Source organism: Aptenodytes forsteri, unplaced genomic scaffold (assembly GCF_000699145.1).
Source record: "Aptenodytes forsteri isolate BGI_AS27 unplaced genomic scaffold, ASM69914v1 Scaffold93, whole genome shotgun sequence".
Classification (NCBI taxonomy): domain Eukaryota; kingdom Metazoa; phylum Chordata; class Aves; order Sphenisciformes; family Spheniscidae; genus Aptenodytes; species Aptenodytes forsteri.
Genome location: NW_008794665.1, coordinates 2,765,537 through 2,782,244, shown reverse-complemented (window position 1 = coordinate 2,782,244; position 16,708 = coordinate 2,765,537). Strand labels below are relative to the sequence as shown.

At 39.4% G+C, this 16,708-nt stretch overlaps 1 protein-coding gene across 2 annotated transcripts in view; it reads right to left on the bottom strand.

Moving 5' to 3' along the window:
* Window positions 1-16,708, bottom strand: part of PDLIM5 (PDZ and LIM domain 5) — an 86,526-nt gene that overhangs the window by 8,747 nt on the left and 61,071 nt on the right. For both annotated transcript variants that reach the window (XM_009273540.2, XM_009273541.2), the window contains exon 4: window positions 1,470-1,512. In XM_009273540.2, coding sequence (XP_009271815.1) covers window positions 1,470-1,512 — 43 coding nt within the window. The remainder of the gene's footprint in view (window positions 1-1,469; window positions 1,513-16,708) is intronic.

Here is a 16,708-nt window from a genome sequence, read left to right as displayed (position 1 = left end):
CGGGCGGCCAGCCGCAGGCGACAGGGCCGCCGCCTGGGCTGGGGTGAAGGCGGAGGACGGTGATGGGATGGAGGTGACTTTGGAGGTGGTTACGGCTCCAAACGGCCTCGGTGTCTTATTGTAAGCCACGCTCGCCGTGGCAGTGACTTTGGGTGCAACAGCAGAGGCAATGGGCACAGGCTTAACTACTTCTGTAGGTTCTCCCTATGCGAGATGAAAAACAAAAAAGAAACACACAAAAACACGCCAAACGCATGCACATTCCTCAGAAGGTATTTTTCGTTGCTCTCAGGGGAGATAACCCATCTAGCGTGAAACCAAGAAGCACAGAAGCAAGCTTTACCGAGACTGCAGCCAGGAAATGTATGGAAAAAAACAAGCCATGCGTTTTAGGAAAGGGAATGATCCAAGCATGCACGATCAATATGAAATCCCATGATGCTAACTCCTCTCGTCATATCCAAAACAGACACCCCACAAATCAAATTCAAGACAAACTGAAGAACCACTCTATTGCAAAACCCACTGGGTAACTCATGTGGAAAAAATTAGTGTTTTTTATAAAAATCCACATTCCACCTCTCAAACCCAATTCAAGATATGCACATTCCCCATACACAAACAGCATGTGCATGTGTACACACACACTGTATATATTGATCTGTTGATACGGTCCTTAAGAGCAGAACCAGAGCCCTGGAGCTCATTTATTAGAGGCCAGTGCTTCAGGACTCAGTGAGCTTTTCCAGTTGCACTCCATTGATGTGCCCCAACATCTTCATATACCCTTGTCAGATCAAAACACTCCAAAAAATGTGATTCCCCCCTCCCCGGGAGCTATGTTTTAACATGGTGGTTCCCAAACTGCGGCCTTTCAAATCACGGTCAGCAGAACAGTAATATACTATGCATTATTTATGTCTACTGGAGAGGCCACTTGTAACCATTTTCAGGTTTGCAAACAGCCTTCTTATCAAAAAGGGAGGGTTGAAACTATTGCTTGAGAACATAACATTAGAAGAACTCGAGAACAAATTCTTCCCCAGGGCTCTAAGGAAATTGAGGGGAATTGTTCTCTGAAACTCTAATATTTAGATAAGCTTCTTTCAAATACAAAGGAAGATTTCAGTGCCCCCACTGCCAACAAACTGTACTACTGTTTCTCTCTTAGGGACAGAGGAAAAACTTCAACTATATCTTTCTAAAAAAATGTCTCAAGAGTTGGAAGATAACATTTATTCACATTTTTTTTTTGTGAACAATCATTTGCCAGGTCTCTCAATTCTTTTTTAGGGGCAGGGGAAATCACTCAAAGATTCAAATGCTGCAATACTCTTAATGTAACACATGGAAATCAAGCATGTTATATTGAAAGGAAAGTTTGAATGACAGTGCTTATCAACAACAGGGTTTGACAGATGGGTAACAGCGCCACATGCTACATTTCTTGGTTGTGGTGATGGACATACCTTTGGTACATGAACAAGATCGGGTTTTGGTACAGAAGCCACTCTGGAAGAGGAAAAACATACACATAATCATAAAAAACCAAGTTCTTTAATGTTTAAGCATTTCCCTCTTCCAACTCACCACATCCACCCACAGATATATAGAATATTTCATTTTGTTTCCTCTAAAGGAAACAAGAAGCATTCAAGTTAAACCTACAACATTGTTAATACAAGGAAAAGGCAAAAACAAACTGTATGAATTTATCCAGATACAACGTTAGGAACTCTAGCATCTATCATCAAGTACTATTTGATTTTTAAATTCATAACACCATATCACCAGTTAAGAGACTTCAGCTCCAATTTGCTTATTGTCTTCCATCCTTTCATAAGAAACTGTCACGTAACTCAAAAGTTCTGGTCAGATAAATTGCACTTTAAACAGCACATAACCTTTATTCAGGCTTAAAACAGAAAGCTTCCTTTTAGAACAACAACAACAAAAATCCTTCTGAAGGACTTAGCAAGTTAAATAATACAGAAACTTTTTGCACAGTCTTTGGTCTTCAAAGGTAAGGTTAATGTCACTTGAACTCCACAGTAGATGGCAAAAAAAATTCTTCCAAACAATGGGTGCATTGAAACGACTGTGGGGCGGTGGGAACGAAAGGAAGTATCGCAATGGAAAGGATGAAGAAGATAAAGAATTGACAGATTTTGTTATACCTAAAGTGAACTGGCAACGTTACAGGTAAAGGCATCTCACTGGATTGTTTTTTTCAGATTTGCATATACTTATATGCAAAAATACACATACACAAAATTAAAAAAAAAAATCCAGCAAACATTTTGTCTGTAAACATTGCTGCTGATACACTTGAGTCTTTTCAGGCTGTTTCAGTAGAAAAGTGGCTTCCTGCCACGTTTCAAAACATTTCTGGCTATATTTGGTAGCTGCTCAGAAAAGCTGGCACCCTTAATGATCCAAGAACCAGCAATCATATCCTGCCTGAAATCACACAACCCCAATTTCCGACAAATCTTCTCAATAGGGTTTTGAAGAACTGAAGCTGGATTCTCATTTCCAAAACAATTTGCTGGGGAGGCAAAAAGGTTCATTTAATTGGAGATCAGCTAACAGAGGCTACAGTTTAAAACACCTCTATTGTATAAACCAGCTTTTCTATTTCTACCAGGAAAACATGGAGAGCTAGATTTGAATTAGGCACCCTTGGTCCATTTAACAACTCCCTTCTTTTTTATTTTCCTTTTTTTCCTCCCCCCCCCCCCCTTTTTTGTTTTTTACTAATTACGTTCAAAATGTTTACTCCTTCCCTCAAAGCCATTTGGCCCTCAGGGCTCATCAGATTCCAGCAACAGCAATCCTGCTGCAGGTTCAGTACCTAGCTTACAAAAAGGGAGACGCATATAATCCACATGTTATGTTGGCAGAAGAAAAAAAGGAGAAAAAAAAACCACAACAAACACTGCATGAAAAGACCATCTTCTGCACTTTGCCTTCACCATTTGTGCATCGCTGCTGACACACATTATGTCCACATCAACAGAGAGAGGGTTTTGTCTGCTCTGAGGAACAGGTCCGTTCTCCCCTTTCTCACAGAGCGTGCAGCCTGTGAGAAGACTGACCTCCAGCCCTCCAAAGCGCTGGGGTGCACCATTAATCACTCCTAATTGCAGAGTTGTCAATTTGCAGCTACAAAGGCAACAAGAAAGAAAAAAAAAAAATGCCAACACATATGGAAACTTTTCTTTCTTTTTTAAGACCAGAGTTAGAAGGAAACATGCATCTCACTCCATATCTTAGGTATATGTTTTTTAATAAAGTAACTTGGAATGTTTTGTGTATTTATCAAGCTGATCTAACAGTACGAAGTAGAAAGACATTCATTATTCAAGTCAACTACCATATTTCATGCTTGAGAAAAAAACCTTCTCTTTGCTAATGCTGGACTTTGAAGTTCCAGTCTCATAAAAGGAACATACTTAATTTTTTTTGTTTTTACAAAATAATCAAATTTGAGTTTGCAATGGATGAATTTGCTCTGCATTCATCAATACAACACTGAGCAAAAATGATATAAAACCACTATTTCCAGATGAAGACATGCTCTTAAAAATTCATCTTCAAAAATATCATACAAAAAGAAAAAGAGGGTGGAAAAAAAGCTTGGTAACTGAAATGTTCCCAATGTTCTTTTAACATTGGAGTCAGACAGCACAACATTACTTTATTTCCCCCAAACATACTTGAAACAAGGACATAAATTTGTGTGTCCCAGACATACTTCAAACAGTTTAACTTGGCCTTGTTGACTTCAGACCATATTCAGCCTAAAATCTGTGATTTATCCCGTATCATATAAAGAAAACACTCACCCAGCAAACTGAGCCACCAAGATCTGAATGTGAAAAATGCACGGTGGTTAGACAAGACAGTACAAAAGGAAATGCACACTTCAAGCTGAAAAGCAAAACATGTCCACCACATACATTTAAGAAAATACTTCCTTCAGAGTATTTCCCTGAGGATTTTGATAGATACTACCAAATTGCAGCAAAAAAAAAAAAAAAAAAAAAATTAAACTGCAGAATCTTGTACATTTTCTTAGCTGTTAGCACTTCGCTTGCCACCTAGCAATTAAACACATTAGGATTTCATGCTGGTTTGGTCACGTTGAATGTATGAATAACTGATGATAAAGGGTTTCAAAATGAGATGACACACTTGCCCTGTTACTATTTACTACAAAAGCAGGATGGCTTGAAGCAGGATATTTTCTGAATGATTTAAAACTAGCAGTTCAGTATGTTAGATTATGCAACATTTTCAATAACATACAAACAAAGCAAAGACATAAAAGCTCGGTATAAATGCTTATTATAAACAACTAACACGAAAGACCTTGGCAAATGGTTATAGTTTTGAGCTTCATACGAATTATTATAGACAACAAAAATAGAAGCAGCCACCATCACTTACTGACAGCCTAATACTGAAAATGAAAGTGCACAACGTTTTTGCACAGGCTTCTACATCAAAGTCGTTTATTCTTTCAGGAAAAAAAAAGCTATATTTAGCCTGTGTAAACAGTTCATTTTGACCAAACATGATCAAATTTGCTCTCTAAACATACCACAAGCCGTTCCTCTCCGATGAATACTTTCATGAGATTTAATGTAATTCAAAACATTCCAACTTCCAGCACAGCCTTATTAGGAAAATGAATTAGTCTGCTCTTCACTGTGAGCAACATGCCCAGCAAAAACTATTCATTCTTTAAATTCTCCTTTTATTCATTCCCTTTCCAAGTATTTCACCCATTAAAAAAAAAAGACACAAGCAATATAACAGAATCCTTCCATAATTACTAGTATCTGGGAAAAAACATTATTAAAACTAAAGCTACAGTATTTCATGCTTCTGCAATGAGTACAATTTGATACATCATCTCTAAAGACCGATCATCAATGAAAACACTATAATCTCAATAATTAGCGTTACGGAATTAAATTCAATGCAAAGCAGGATTTTTTGGCCAAGTCTCAGCTGTCCCGTGTATATAACCACACAATAGAGGCCCAAACCCTCAGCCATTAAATCCCTAAAGCTTCACTGAACCTAAAACCCAAAAGACGTTTCAGATTCGTCTCTCTGGACTCCATTTCAAGTCCCACCATCCCCAGTCCTTCTGCCCCTTAGTAAAAGGACTGGATTACATTTGTGACTTAAAAAGCAGATGCTGAACTCAATGGAAAAATCACAAGAAGGTAAGTGCGCTTATGAGCCCCTCCCTAAACAAGGGGAGCACGCAATACCAGTATTAATATAGATATTGTATTTGGGGGTTTTGTACCTCTGTAACTTAAAGGATTGCTCATAAACTCTAGTGTGAGATACAACAAGTAGCTGTAAAACCTCCATTCCTGAAACGAAGTCAAGGCTGGAAGATTTTCCACAGAATTGTATTTGTTGTTCTGAACTGAACCTTTCTAAGAGGAAGAAGGAAGGAAGGAATTTTTCCCACTCCTCTCGTTTTCAAAATTAACTCCTTTTTGTAGCTGATCAACCAGGATGCAGGTTTTGGCAGCAGATACTACATCCCTGAAAAGCCACTGGTCAGATCTTCCTTCCGAAAACCTGATCTTTTAGTGGTTTTGCCATTGTAGTCTGCAGTTCTGTTTGTTTGCTTGATTTTATTTCTAGAGAGCAGTCAGTTGACAGAGCAGAGAGCTAAATGCATTTGCTTTTCATAAATTAGCCAAGTCATGCAAAAAGATGACAAGCAGAAAACGTTTAACATATATAACAAGCCATGACTTTCACTAGGGGTTATCTGAACAAAAACAAATGCAGATGTAATTTAAAGCACAGAAAAAAAGAACAATCCAAATATATTTCTTTTTTCCTTAGAGCCAAGCCCTTTCTCTATCACAGACATAATTCATTTCTTACCAACCTTGCTCTGGCTCACAACAATAGAAAAGCAAAAACATTCTTAAGCTTGCTTCTTGTTGCAACTTATACACCATCAAGAAATGGCTGCCTTACATGCACTAATATAACATACAACTACGTTTCCCACAGTTTTGTAGAAACATACACACTGCCCCAGGCAACACCAGTCGGCAAATCGGCGCTTCAGCAATCTTGCCAGGACAAGCACCTGTGGCCTAGAGACTGCAAACCTCTGCACATCCCAATGCATGGCAAAGCAGAGGTAGCAAAATTGTCACTATGTACTACTCAATGAGAACTGGAATCTGTTGCAGGCATTGCAAAAAGGAGATTACTTTTTTTTCTGCTTAAGAAACATGGCAATGTTTTCAAATCTATACTCCGGTCATCGTACTTGCTAACGTACCAACAGATGGCTGTCAAGAACATTTTATTTCTTAAGTCATTCTCTTTGCTCTAGTTTATTATGTTAGTTTTCATTTAGTTGAACACACCAAATTATGACAAACATGGGAATGTTAATTGCAATCAAACAATGCAGACTTCAGCGCTGACTGCCTGCTTAAGAGAGCAAATGGCAGCTTCAAACCAGAGAGAAGATGGGATGCATAATGGCATTTCAGATACCGTACATCTCCAGGAGTCTTAGTGCGAACATCTCATTCTGCAGACTAATTCTTACATTAAAAATGCATTATTTCTCCTCTTATCCTAAAAATATAGGCTGTAAACTCATGATAATTCAGATGTTAAGATGCAAACTGTGAGAGACAGTTGTCTCAGCGTTAACAAAATATTGAAGAGAGTTTCTGTGGATGCTCCATTTGTACCTGAAATGCCAAAAAAGGATCTCGTCAGTCAAATGGGCTGTTTTTAAACAGCTTATATCTTTTGGGCTTCATGCCCTTTGATGAGGTATATTTAATGGAGTATGCTGAGAATATTGGTATTTATTGCCTTGAGATAATACTTAACACCTTACTTCATTACATTTAGCCTGGGAATATTAGCTTGCAAGTCACTCTCAACAGATTCTATGTTTTCAGTAAGTTCAAAGGGGGGGAATTAATATAATGTGCATGTCAGTATTTTACATTTGGTATACACCACATAATACCTTTACATCCTCATATTGTGCACTCCCCCAGCACACTAGATCACGATGAAGCACTAGCTTAGGTAAAAGCAAGAAAAATTACGTTCTTGCTTTACTGGCTATTTGATAGTTGGCCAAATCAAACGTAGGTCCCCCATCTTAAATTTAAGTAAGGTTTGGGATTTCATCATTACGTGTTAAAATAAACAGTGCTGACATTTTAGAAGAGAAACAAGCTGCCCTCTGCTTTGGTATTCCTACCCACAAAGGATTAGTTGTTTTCAAGACCTCCCAAAGGCAACCACTGCTCATAGTCTCATTCCTGTGGTCTGTGGCAACCCTACCGAATGCATTTGTAAAGAGAGTTTAAGTGCAGGCAGATAATATTTTATTCTATTAAAGCAAAACCAAAAACCAAACAAAAAGCTAAGGAAAAAATACTGTGGAATTTATCTCACGTACCTTCTGACTGTCAGAGACTTTTAAAAACCATGCTTCTTGCTCCCATGAAGGAGAAGGTTTAGAAACCTGGAGAGCCCATGTGTACGACTATCATTGGACTAGGGGGAACATCTGTCCGTACCTGCCCATGACTCCCCTGGTCAGAGCCCAAACAGGTAAAGCACCCCCAGCACCAAGTATGGCTGGTGCCTTACAATCCTGTACAGGAGATCACTGCCGGTTGTCCTAGAAAAGTTATAGAGCAGCCTATATACAAGTGGTAGCTCAGCGTGTCTAAATGATCAAGTTCGGTAGGCAGGAATCCCATCTTGCCACTGCTTGGCTACTCACAAGCAATAGGAAAACTAATGTCTTGTATACAAGACCTCCTTATACATTACCTTCAGTGATGGCGGTCATTTCTGTCAGTTATGCCTTGTTATAAACTGTTTTTTTTCTTTTCTTCAAGCTTTCCTAAAGCTGTCTTGCCTGTAACCGTTATCCACATAACAGTTAAGTGCAAATAACAAGACAAAACAACTATACCCAGGCTTTTAATAAAGTGGAATTTATACATTTGAATTTCTTCAGAAGTACTTATTAGATACTAATTCTACCACAGCAAGCTACCTTTTAAAAACAGCCATCTTAATGAAAAGCATAGGTCTAAATGACTCGCAGACCTAGTCAGTCCTCCAAAGCCCTCAAAAAAAACCGCTCAGCTTCATGCTGACTTCAGTCTGTCATCAAATCTAGGTTATAATTTAGAAGATTCAACACTAAACACTAAATTATTTTTTCCAGCGCTTTCCGCAATATGGTGACTAATGTTTAAATTACCTCCTTTGTCTAAAACACAGCTCAAATAAGCTTGAAAGTGCATTCACATCTATTCTAACTGGAAATTCATGACAAACAGCTCCCCAATCCCCAATATATCCTTATTTGGGATTTCCACACACCCCCCACCCCCTTAAGTACATGCTTGGGAATGAGCATTTGTATCAATTTTTTTTCTCTCAGATGAAGAATCTGGCAATTTAGAGAGCCATTAGATTATTATGTTTTACTTCTTATGGGAGCTAAGCACACCTCTCCTCTACAAAGCAGCTCACCCATCCACAGCTTCAAGAAAAACTGAGAAATGTAGTGGAAGCGCAGTTAACCAAATGGGATGAAAACTCTGTTTCTAAGGTGTTGGGCAGCTATAGCAAAGAAGAGCCATGTCCTTCACTAGGTCACCAGCATGGGAAGTGGTGTCACCCACCCAGACCCCAGAAGCCCTGCCCAGGCGTCTTTGGCCAAATCCCAGATGCTCCCTCACACCTCCCGCTTCTCATTGACTTACGATGAAATGGGAACAATATGAGCAACCTAAAACTACAACTTCTGAATTTCCATCTGTGCTGTTTGGAGCCATACGTTGCCTCAACCGTATGGACATGCGGAGAGCCTGCCGCAACTGCGTGGCTGTCAGGAAAATCGCTGAGCCTGGAGCTGGTCCAGAAAAGCCAGGGACATGGCAGAACCATTAAAGATACATGAGGCTAAATATATTAACAAGGATGAACTCTGTTGCTTTTAATAGGATACACCATGGTTTTAATTCTTTCCAATTAAGGTCAGAAATACCATTAAGCATTTGTCTGACTCCTGAGCTCAACCCACCACCAAACCAGCAAGTTTTCTTTCCCACCCAGCCCCTCAGACATCTCTTTCCCCCTCCCTCCTACGCCACCCCAGCAGTGAGAGATAAGCATCCCCCCTCGAGGCACACAAGCCCAGGGCCTGGCTGGCAAGCTGCCGCAAGGACTACCTTGCACCTTTCCACCACAGGGACATTGCAGCCAGTACGTACTTGCACCAGTCTTCAGTGCAGCAAGTGTGTTTAGAGGGGCTCCCCCAGCCTGTCCCCAAAGGGGACATCACCACAGGTAGTAGTGGCTGCGGACAGCAGAGCTGAAGCACTATAAACTGCATTACAGAATTATTACAGGATCAATTTAATGAACATGCACTTGCCAGAAGTTGTTAACTTCACTACAGGTCCTCGCCTTTGTTGCCCTTTATCATTTCCGTGTATTGTGTAAATGTTTATATATTTAAGGTCACTGGCTTAGCAGCATGCATTGTAGGTCTAACATGTTGAGAAAAGCTATTTATGTCTCGACATGGCTGTCTAACATAGCTTTAGATACCTAAAAAAAAAAATCTAAAAACTTTTACTTGAATTAAGCCTTACATCTAGAAGGCCTCAAATTAGCCTGGCCAACAGGTCTTACCACACCTTTAAGGGAAAGGGAAGTCAAAGAGCAACTGCCAGAGTATGAGCTGTAGCTGGAAAGTATTTTGTTTACCGCAAGAGCTAGGCAAGAAAGATGGAAAAGCACCAGTGATCTCAAATAGTTAATTCCTATAGTCAATAAAGTGGACAAGGAACCAATTATACTGGAATCTCTAACACTGATTAAGTAAGGGTGCATAAAACAGAGTGCTGTAATTCTTCTGTTGTTTGCAACAACCATGAAAGAAGAGGAAAATTAATAATCCCATCTGACTCCGACTGATCCAGCTAACTAAAGACTTTTCCCTTCCCACAGTCCAGCTTTAGAAAAAGTAGCTTTTACCCTTCTCCGCTCAAAATACTTAGGGGATAACATTCACAGCACGCTCACAGCAAATGAAGCAATTAACTGCTTTTGTGGGCAACCAATCACAGATGCAAAACATCTGATGGTCACAAAACCTGCTGAGATTTTTCACAATGCTGCAAACATTACTTCGGCTATGAGGCAAGACGAAAGTAAGTGAGCAACGTTTGACAGGCACAATATGTGTTTTTATTACCTCATGGGGTTTTGTGGTTCTGTGCCACAGACATGACTTTCTACTGACAATACCCTGGAATTTTTCAAAGGCAGTAATTTTTCAAAAACTGGGCAAAAAAAGCCCCAAAAACAGTGCAGCTGTGGAATTCAGCTATTAATAGACACTTGACTCTGCAGCTACCACTTATCTTTCTATTAGGTGGTGTAACAGATACATATCTAGTTAAACTTGCAGCTGGGACTCTCAACTTGTATTTATCTTTGTTTCAGACCTCTAGAAAATCCTATATACCTGAAAACCTGCCTGCTTTTCCCAGCATTACCAAAAATCCCATCTTTCTTATGCTGTTACACTTTCATGATACTACCATTATCTTTCAGGAAGACATTCATTTTCCTAACAGCCAATCATTAATTTATTCTCATTCCACTCTTTACTAGAGGAAGGTAGGAAGAGCCTTGTTGATGAGTCAGGTCACTGCAGTTTTGATTCTCAACAGCTGAGAGATGATCTTGCATGGCAGAGGACAGGTTTCATTTAAACAGTGTCTCATTTTTTCCTGTGGGCTGATGCTTAGGAAAAGTTTATCTAACGCCACCGGTGAGTTCACATATTTACCTTGGGTTTTTTTCTATTCTTTACATCCCACATTCACAGAGGTGCAAAAGTTACCATCTGAAATCGAGAAACTAAACAGTTACCTGCATAGGTACTAAACACACGCTATTTAGCCAGTTCAAGCTAATTTGAACTATTTTCAGCATATGAAGGGCACAGCCCATTTTTAAACCATGTAAGCTTCTTTTAATCCATTTAGAGACAACTGTCCCTTGACAGATCATCACATACCCTTTTATAATGAAAGAATGCCTGCAAGTTAGCATCATAAACTGTGCCTGTCGGAGAGATGTGTTTTTCAAAGGAAAGCAACAGGTGTGGAGCATATTCTGTATTTGAAAAACAAAAGTGTAAATAGAGACAAGTGACATCACTTGTGGCATCCAAACAATGAGATAATGAGTGTTTATGAAGGAAAAAATGACACAGATTACACAGCGGACTGAGGTAGGATGGACTTGTGTGTCGTTGGGTCAGGTAAGCTACCTGTACAGTACCAGATTTGGAGCCATAGGAAAGCCATAGTAGAGAGAGAACAGTGAAAATTATTCTTTTCCCAGTCTTAACATTGGGATAACAGGAGCAAGATTAAGTCAATTTTCAAAAGAAGAATTGAAATAAATGCCATTAAGCATGTCATACAATCCAGGTAATATATCTAATACAACCCCCCACATTTTCTGAAAAAGGGGGCAAAAGTTTCATTCCCAAATATATTCACATACTATTCAAATTCACAGGTAAGAAGAGTCAATATTCTAAAAAATGTTTCTACTTTCCAAAATGCAAGCTTTTCCATTTATCTAGACTTGGCCAGGAGCGCAGGAAGCACCACTGCTCACGCATGACTGCCGAGCGACTGCCAAATCCCAAGGCTACTTCAGGTTCTGGGAAGTAAACCAACAGTGTTTTAGAAACTTTTTGATCAGAAAACTTTTGGACATGGGTCAAATGGCTATTATTCAAGCTCACTGTCTTTCTGGCAGTCTCATTAAACTATTGAGTTCAATGGACATTTGGCTTAACACTAGCACTGGAGACTCAAAAGCAGCAGCAAGAAAGTTTTGCCTAACGTTTGCAGAGAGTCATCATTTTCTTGACTTTCTGATATCTTTGTACTAACACTTTTCTTTATGTAACTACTATAGGGAAGAAAAAAAAAATATTCATCGGTGTCCCAAAGCACTACAAACAGTACAGTCATGTCAGCCTCAAGAAGTTTTTAATCAGGCTGATTGTAAATTGGTAACGCAGTCAAAATCAGATCTGTGCTGCTGTATTCCTTAGGAAAGAAACTACAGTGCACACGAAGCACATCAGACTTCCAAAGTGAAGCTCCTCACGCAGAAACACAGGCTTCCCCTGTATTTCCTAGTTTGAGACCTTGACAGCTTTGCTCTTGGTCTCCTTTGTATGATGTAACTTTCCACAGTTGAATCAGAGGCTGCTGAAGGCTTCCTCTAATAAAAACCCCAAGGGAAAAACAAGACCTAGACAGCATGATAACAACAATGATGACAGGACTGGTTTCCATCATGGTGAAAGAATTTCTTCAACTTTATGTTCCAGTCCTCAAACACTCACTGGCGCAAAACATGCCTCAGCAACAGACACAGAGTAACATTAGCTGTTACTACCGATAATTTTTATAGCTATGCACTGGCATGCTAGAAGAGGCTAGAGCACCCTCAGGACTCATCTCCATTTTGCTACTGGTTTGATATGGCATAATGATTAAGTGACCTTCAATTTTCTCATCTTTATCTTTAATTAATCATCCTACTTTTAATGCTTTTAAATTAAAGTAACAAGTACAAAACAAATAGCTCTGGGTATATAAATGTAAAATGAAGCAATATGTAGAAAACAAAAACACAGAGAAAGTGATCAGTTAAACTGCCTCTATTGTCTCAGTCATATGACAAATTTGATGTGCTTTATGCATGGAGTAACACTATTATTTCTTAACAAAAATACTACCCAAGACACTAAGAGCTGATGCCTCTCAACCTGGGGTTCAATCGCTTGGGGAGGAGATTTTTGAGTGTTCATACCCTAATACCACATAAAATCCTGTCCAGTTGCTGGATTAAGTTGCTGGTACATACAACTTGAAGGGTGTCATTTTTTCAGCGAATCAAACGTGGTGACTTTTTCAGACAGCCCATACAGGCCAGGCTTGCTCTAACTCAGTGACTATAGCTGGCATAAAAACAGTGGGCAAAATTTGAGAAATAATTTATTACCCACTGAGAGAGGAGCAATTGTTCTGAGAAAATAAAAAAATAATAATTCTTCCATATCTAAACTTATCATTACTTCTTTTAACAAATGCCTCGCAGAGCCTAGATTACTGACTCAATGGAAAAGGGCCAGAGAGTTGTCCTAACACATGGAGACGGACAGCTTATGTTGACACATCCGAGTGCCCTGCCCTTCATTATTCTCGCCTCCTCCCTTGTAAACTGGCTCAAGATTTGGCCAGGCATTTTTTTCCCCGTTAAAGTAATGAGCAGCCAAACATGGCATACAAAGAGCAGTAATCAAGCTGAAACAGAGGATTAGGTATATGTCTGCAGCAGCACTGTGTATTTTGCAAATACAGCTAAAGCCTGTGAGGCGGTAGCACTGCAACGTATTAGACACCATATGCACAAGCAGTATACAACTTTGTTAGAGCAATATTTGTTTTCAGACACCAAAGCAAAGATCCTCAGGGCAAGATACTGTTCGTTTGCTGTGCGAGAATGGGGTTGGATTATTTTTTTAAATGTCTGAGTCTGCTTATACCTTTCACTCCCTTGATAGAATATAATCAAGGGCTGACTTCCTCAAATGAACGCATCTCAAATGATTCTCTGTATCCTCAAAAAAAGCATTCAGATATACTCATGAGTAATATTTGGACCAGACAAATAAATGTATTGTGGGGCATGGAGAAGTTTTAACAGCTGCATTGTTCTAATGCAGCTGTTCACAATTACTGGCATGCGTCGTGAGGCACTTCTGATTACTGTGTGTTTAATCTATATATAAATGCATTATTTTGCTACTCAAAAAGTTTGGCATTTAGATGGTATCTGCAAGGCTTCAAAACTGTAGACTATCTGTGATGCCCCAGCTGCCTGTTTCAAAGTGTGCCAACAGAATTAAAGTGTCACTAAAGATCATACCACTCTCTGAGGTATCTGTGTTATTTTAAGAAGTGAAGATAAACCGTGGCCAACTTCACATTGTTTCCTTAAATCTTTCACTCTGTAACTATGGACACTGCTTAAAATAAACGTGCAAGGTCAACAGCACCACAATTTACATGCTAGCTAATAAGCCCTTGAAATTTCAAAAAGGTATTGGATGGGTTGCACAGGTCAAACCAGAAATGGGTAGAAAAGTTTCACCTGAGATTGTGAATGGCAAATCGCCACCAGTCATACAGGAGAACCTACACGCTCTTTCAAAGGCATTAGCAAGAAAAATCTGCTATTTGAGAGTGGAGTTGGGGGGAACATTTAAATTATTTACCTGAAATACAAGAACTCTAAAAGCATTGGCTCACTGACTGCAGAAAATATTCCTTACAAACAGTTGCATGCTAATTTGATCCTGCAAATTATTGTTACACGGATGCTGTTTTAGTAAAAGATACTGTCCTGGTAAGCCATGGTGAGGAGTGCAACTCCATAGTCTACTACTTGAAGGCATTTTTTCAGGGGAAAAAAGTCACAGGTCTCAGCTGCTTCCTACAACAGTTTTTAGGCATGCATTTGACTCGGAGCTAAGAAATACATGATGTAGAACATTGGTCTCCACACTGTAAATTGCACTTCTTGGGTGATCTCTTTGGACAAAGATGAAAAGCTCAATTGGCCAGACATCTCTTCTTAATAATGCATTTATGTTAAGCAGATGAGGGACCAATATTATTTTTCTTGGGCCAACTGCTATCTCCAAGAGGAAACATCCACAAACAAGGAGAAAAATACTTCACTGACCTGTGGAAGGCTTAAGATTTCTGCAGTCTCATGGAAAAATGAGAAATCATTTCTTCACAGTCCTGAAAAATATTCTGAGTAGTTAAACAAAGCTTGGGTTGGGTACCATGGTTTGGAAACCAAAGTAGTGCTGGCCACCTTCTAGTCTCTATATGTGATATCCCATGGTCGTCTTCACTCCAGCAGTGTCCAGTTGCAGTAGCCAAATGCACAAAGTGTGATTTTTGGAGAGTTCTCACCAGGGCTGATCCTTGTCTACCCAAGCCTCTCCTACAGGCTTGACCAGCCCCAGAGGTGCAGAGAGTTTGAAATGATTGTGCCCATAAGAGCTCCCTAATCCCACACTGAAACACTGCCACATCTACCATCACAGAAATCCGATCATCTTTTGGGTCCTGCCCATTTCTGCCAGTTTCTGTCCATTTTTACCAGTTTTTCCTTTTGCCTTCCTGCCTGTCCATTAGCAATCTACAGTGACCTAAAGCAGGGAATAGTATTAGACCATTAATGACATATACTGTATCTTCATTTCCAGATTTTTACCTAAATGGGTAGCAGCAAAGTCTGACAGATCCTCTTTAGGAAGAGCAATTTAAAAAAACACCAAAAACAAACAAACAAAACCCAAAAACCCCACACAAACAAACAAAAAAACCCACAAAAAACCCCACTCAGGTTGATAGACAGACAGGCAAAAGAGCAAAAATGCTGAAAATGTCAAGAGGTAACTTAACAATTTGGTGACTCATCATGAGAGGAATCTTCCATGGTGTTTAAAAAAACCACAAAACCAAATAGCAGGAACACGGTGCGTCATGAGAAGGATCAGATGAATTCTTAGCATTTTTTAAAATAAAATCATTTGGGCGAATTATACAATGAATAGGGTAACGAAGAGTAAATATCTAGTGTTTGCAAATACTCCAGCTCACCCTCATACTTCCTTTTTGCCTCACCCACAGTGTGCAACTATTCATGGTATCTCATTTTAACAAGGAGACATTCTCTAGTGCTAATGTATTGGGGAAAAAAGTGGAAAAAAAAACAACTCAGCCAAGAAAAACATCCATGATCAAAATTAAAGGTGTAGCTTTAAAATAAAAGTTTGCCATAAAATTACATCCTCAGACAAAGCCACATAGCAAGCTACAACCTTCTCCATCTCTCTTCTGCAAAGAAAGAAAAGGAAAACAAAAAGGAATAGTTCAGTGTCCTTTATTCATATCTTTATCAAAGATGTGCTGTGTCCGCTAATTACTGGCTTATGGCAGAAACAGTTCAGGTCCAGCCCTGCAAGGTATTACCTTTCTCCAGGAAGGCTGCTAAATGCCTCAGGCTCCATTATCTTTAACAGCAGATGAAGTCCTTCTCATTAAACTAAGAACCTTTTTTTCTCCACATCAAGAGAAATTCAAAACTTTATAACCGTATTTTATTCCAAAATGCATTTGTTATTTCTAGTATAAAAATAAAAAAACACATATAAGGAATCCATCCTCCCTACCAAGCTGAGTCTACCAGATTATACCACCTTATGATAACGTGAAATGTAGTTCTGATTTCTCCAACCTTTTTTTTTCCCTTTGAAATTATCAACAATAACATTGAATTGATATATTATTAATTTTAGCACTGGCATGCTACCCCCACTCATAGAATCATAGAATACTTTGGGTTGGAAGAGACCTCTAAAGGTCATCTAGTCCAACCCCCCTGCCCTGGACAGGGACATCTTTAACTAGATCAGGGTGCTCTGAGCCCCGTCCAACCTGACCTTGGATGTTTCCAGGGATGGGGCATCCAC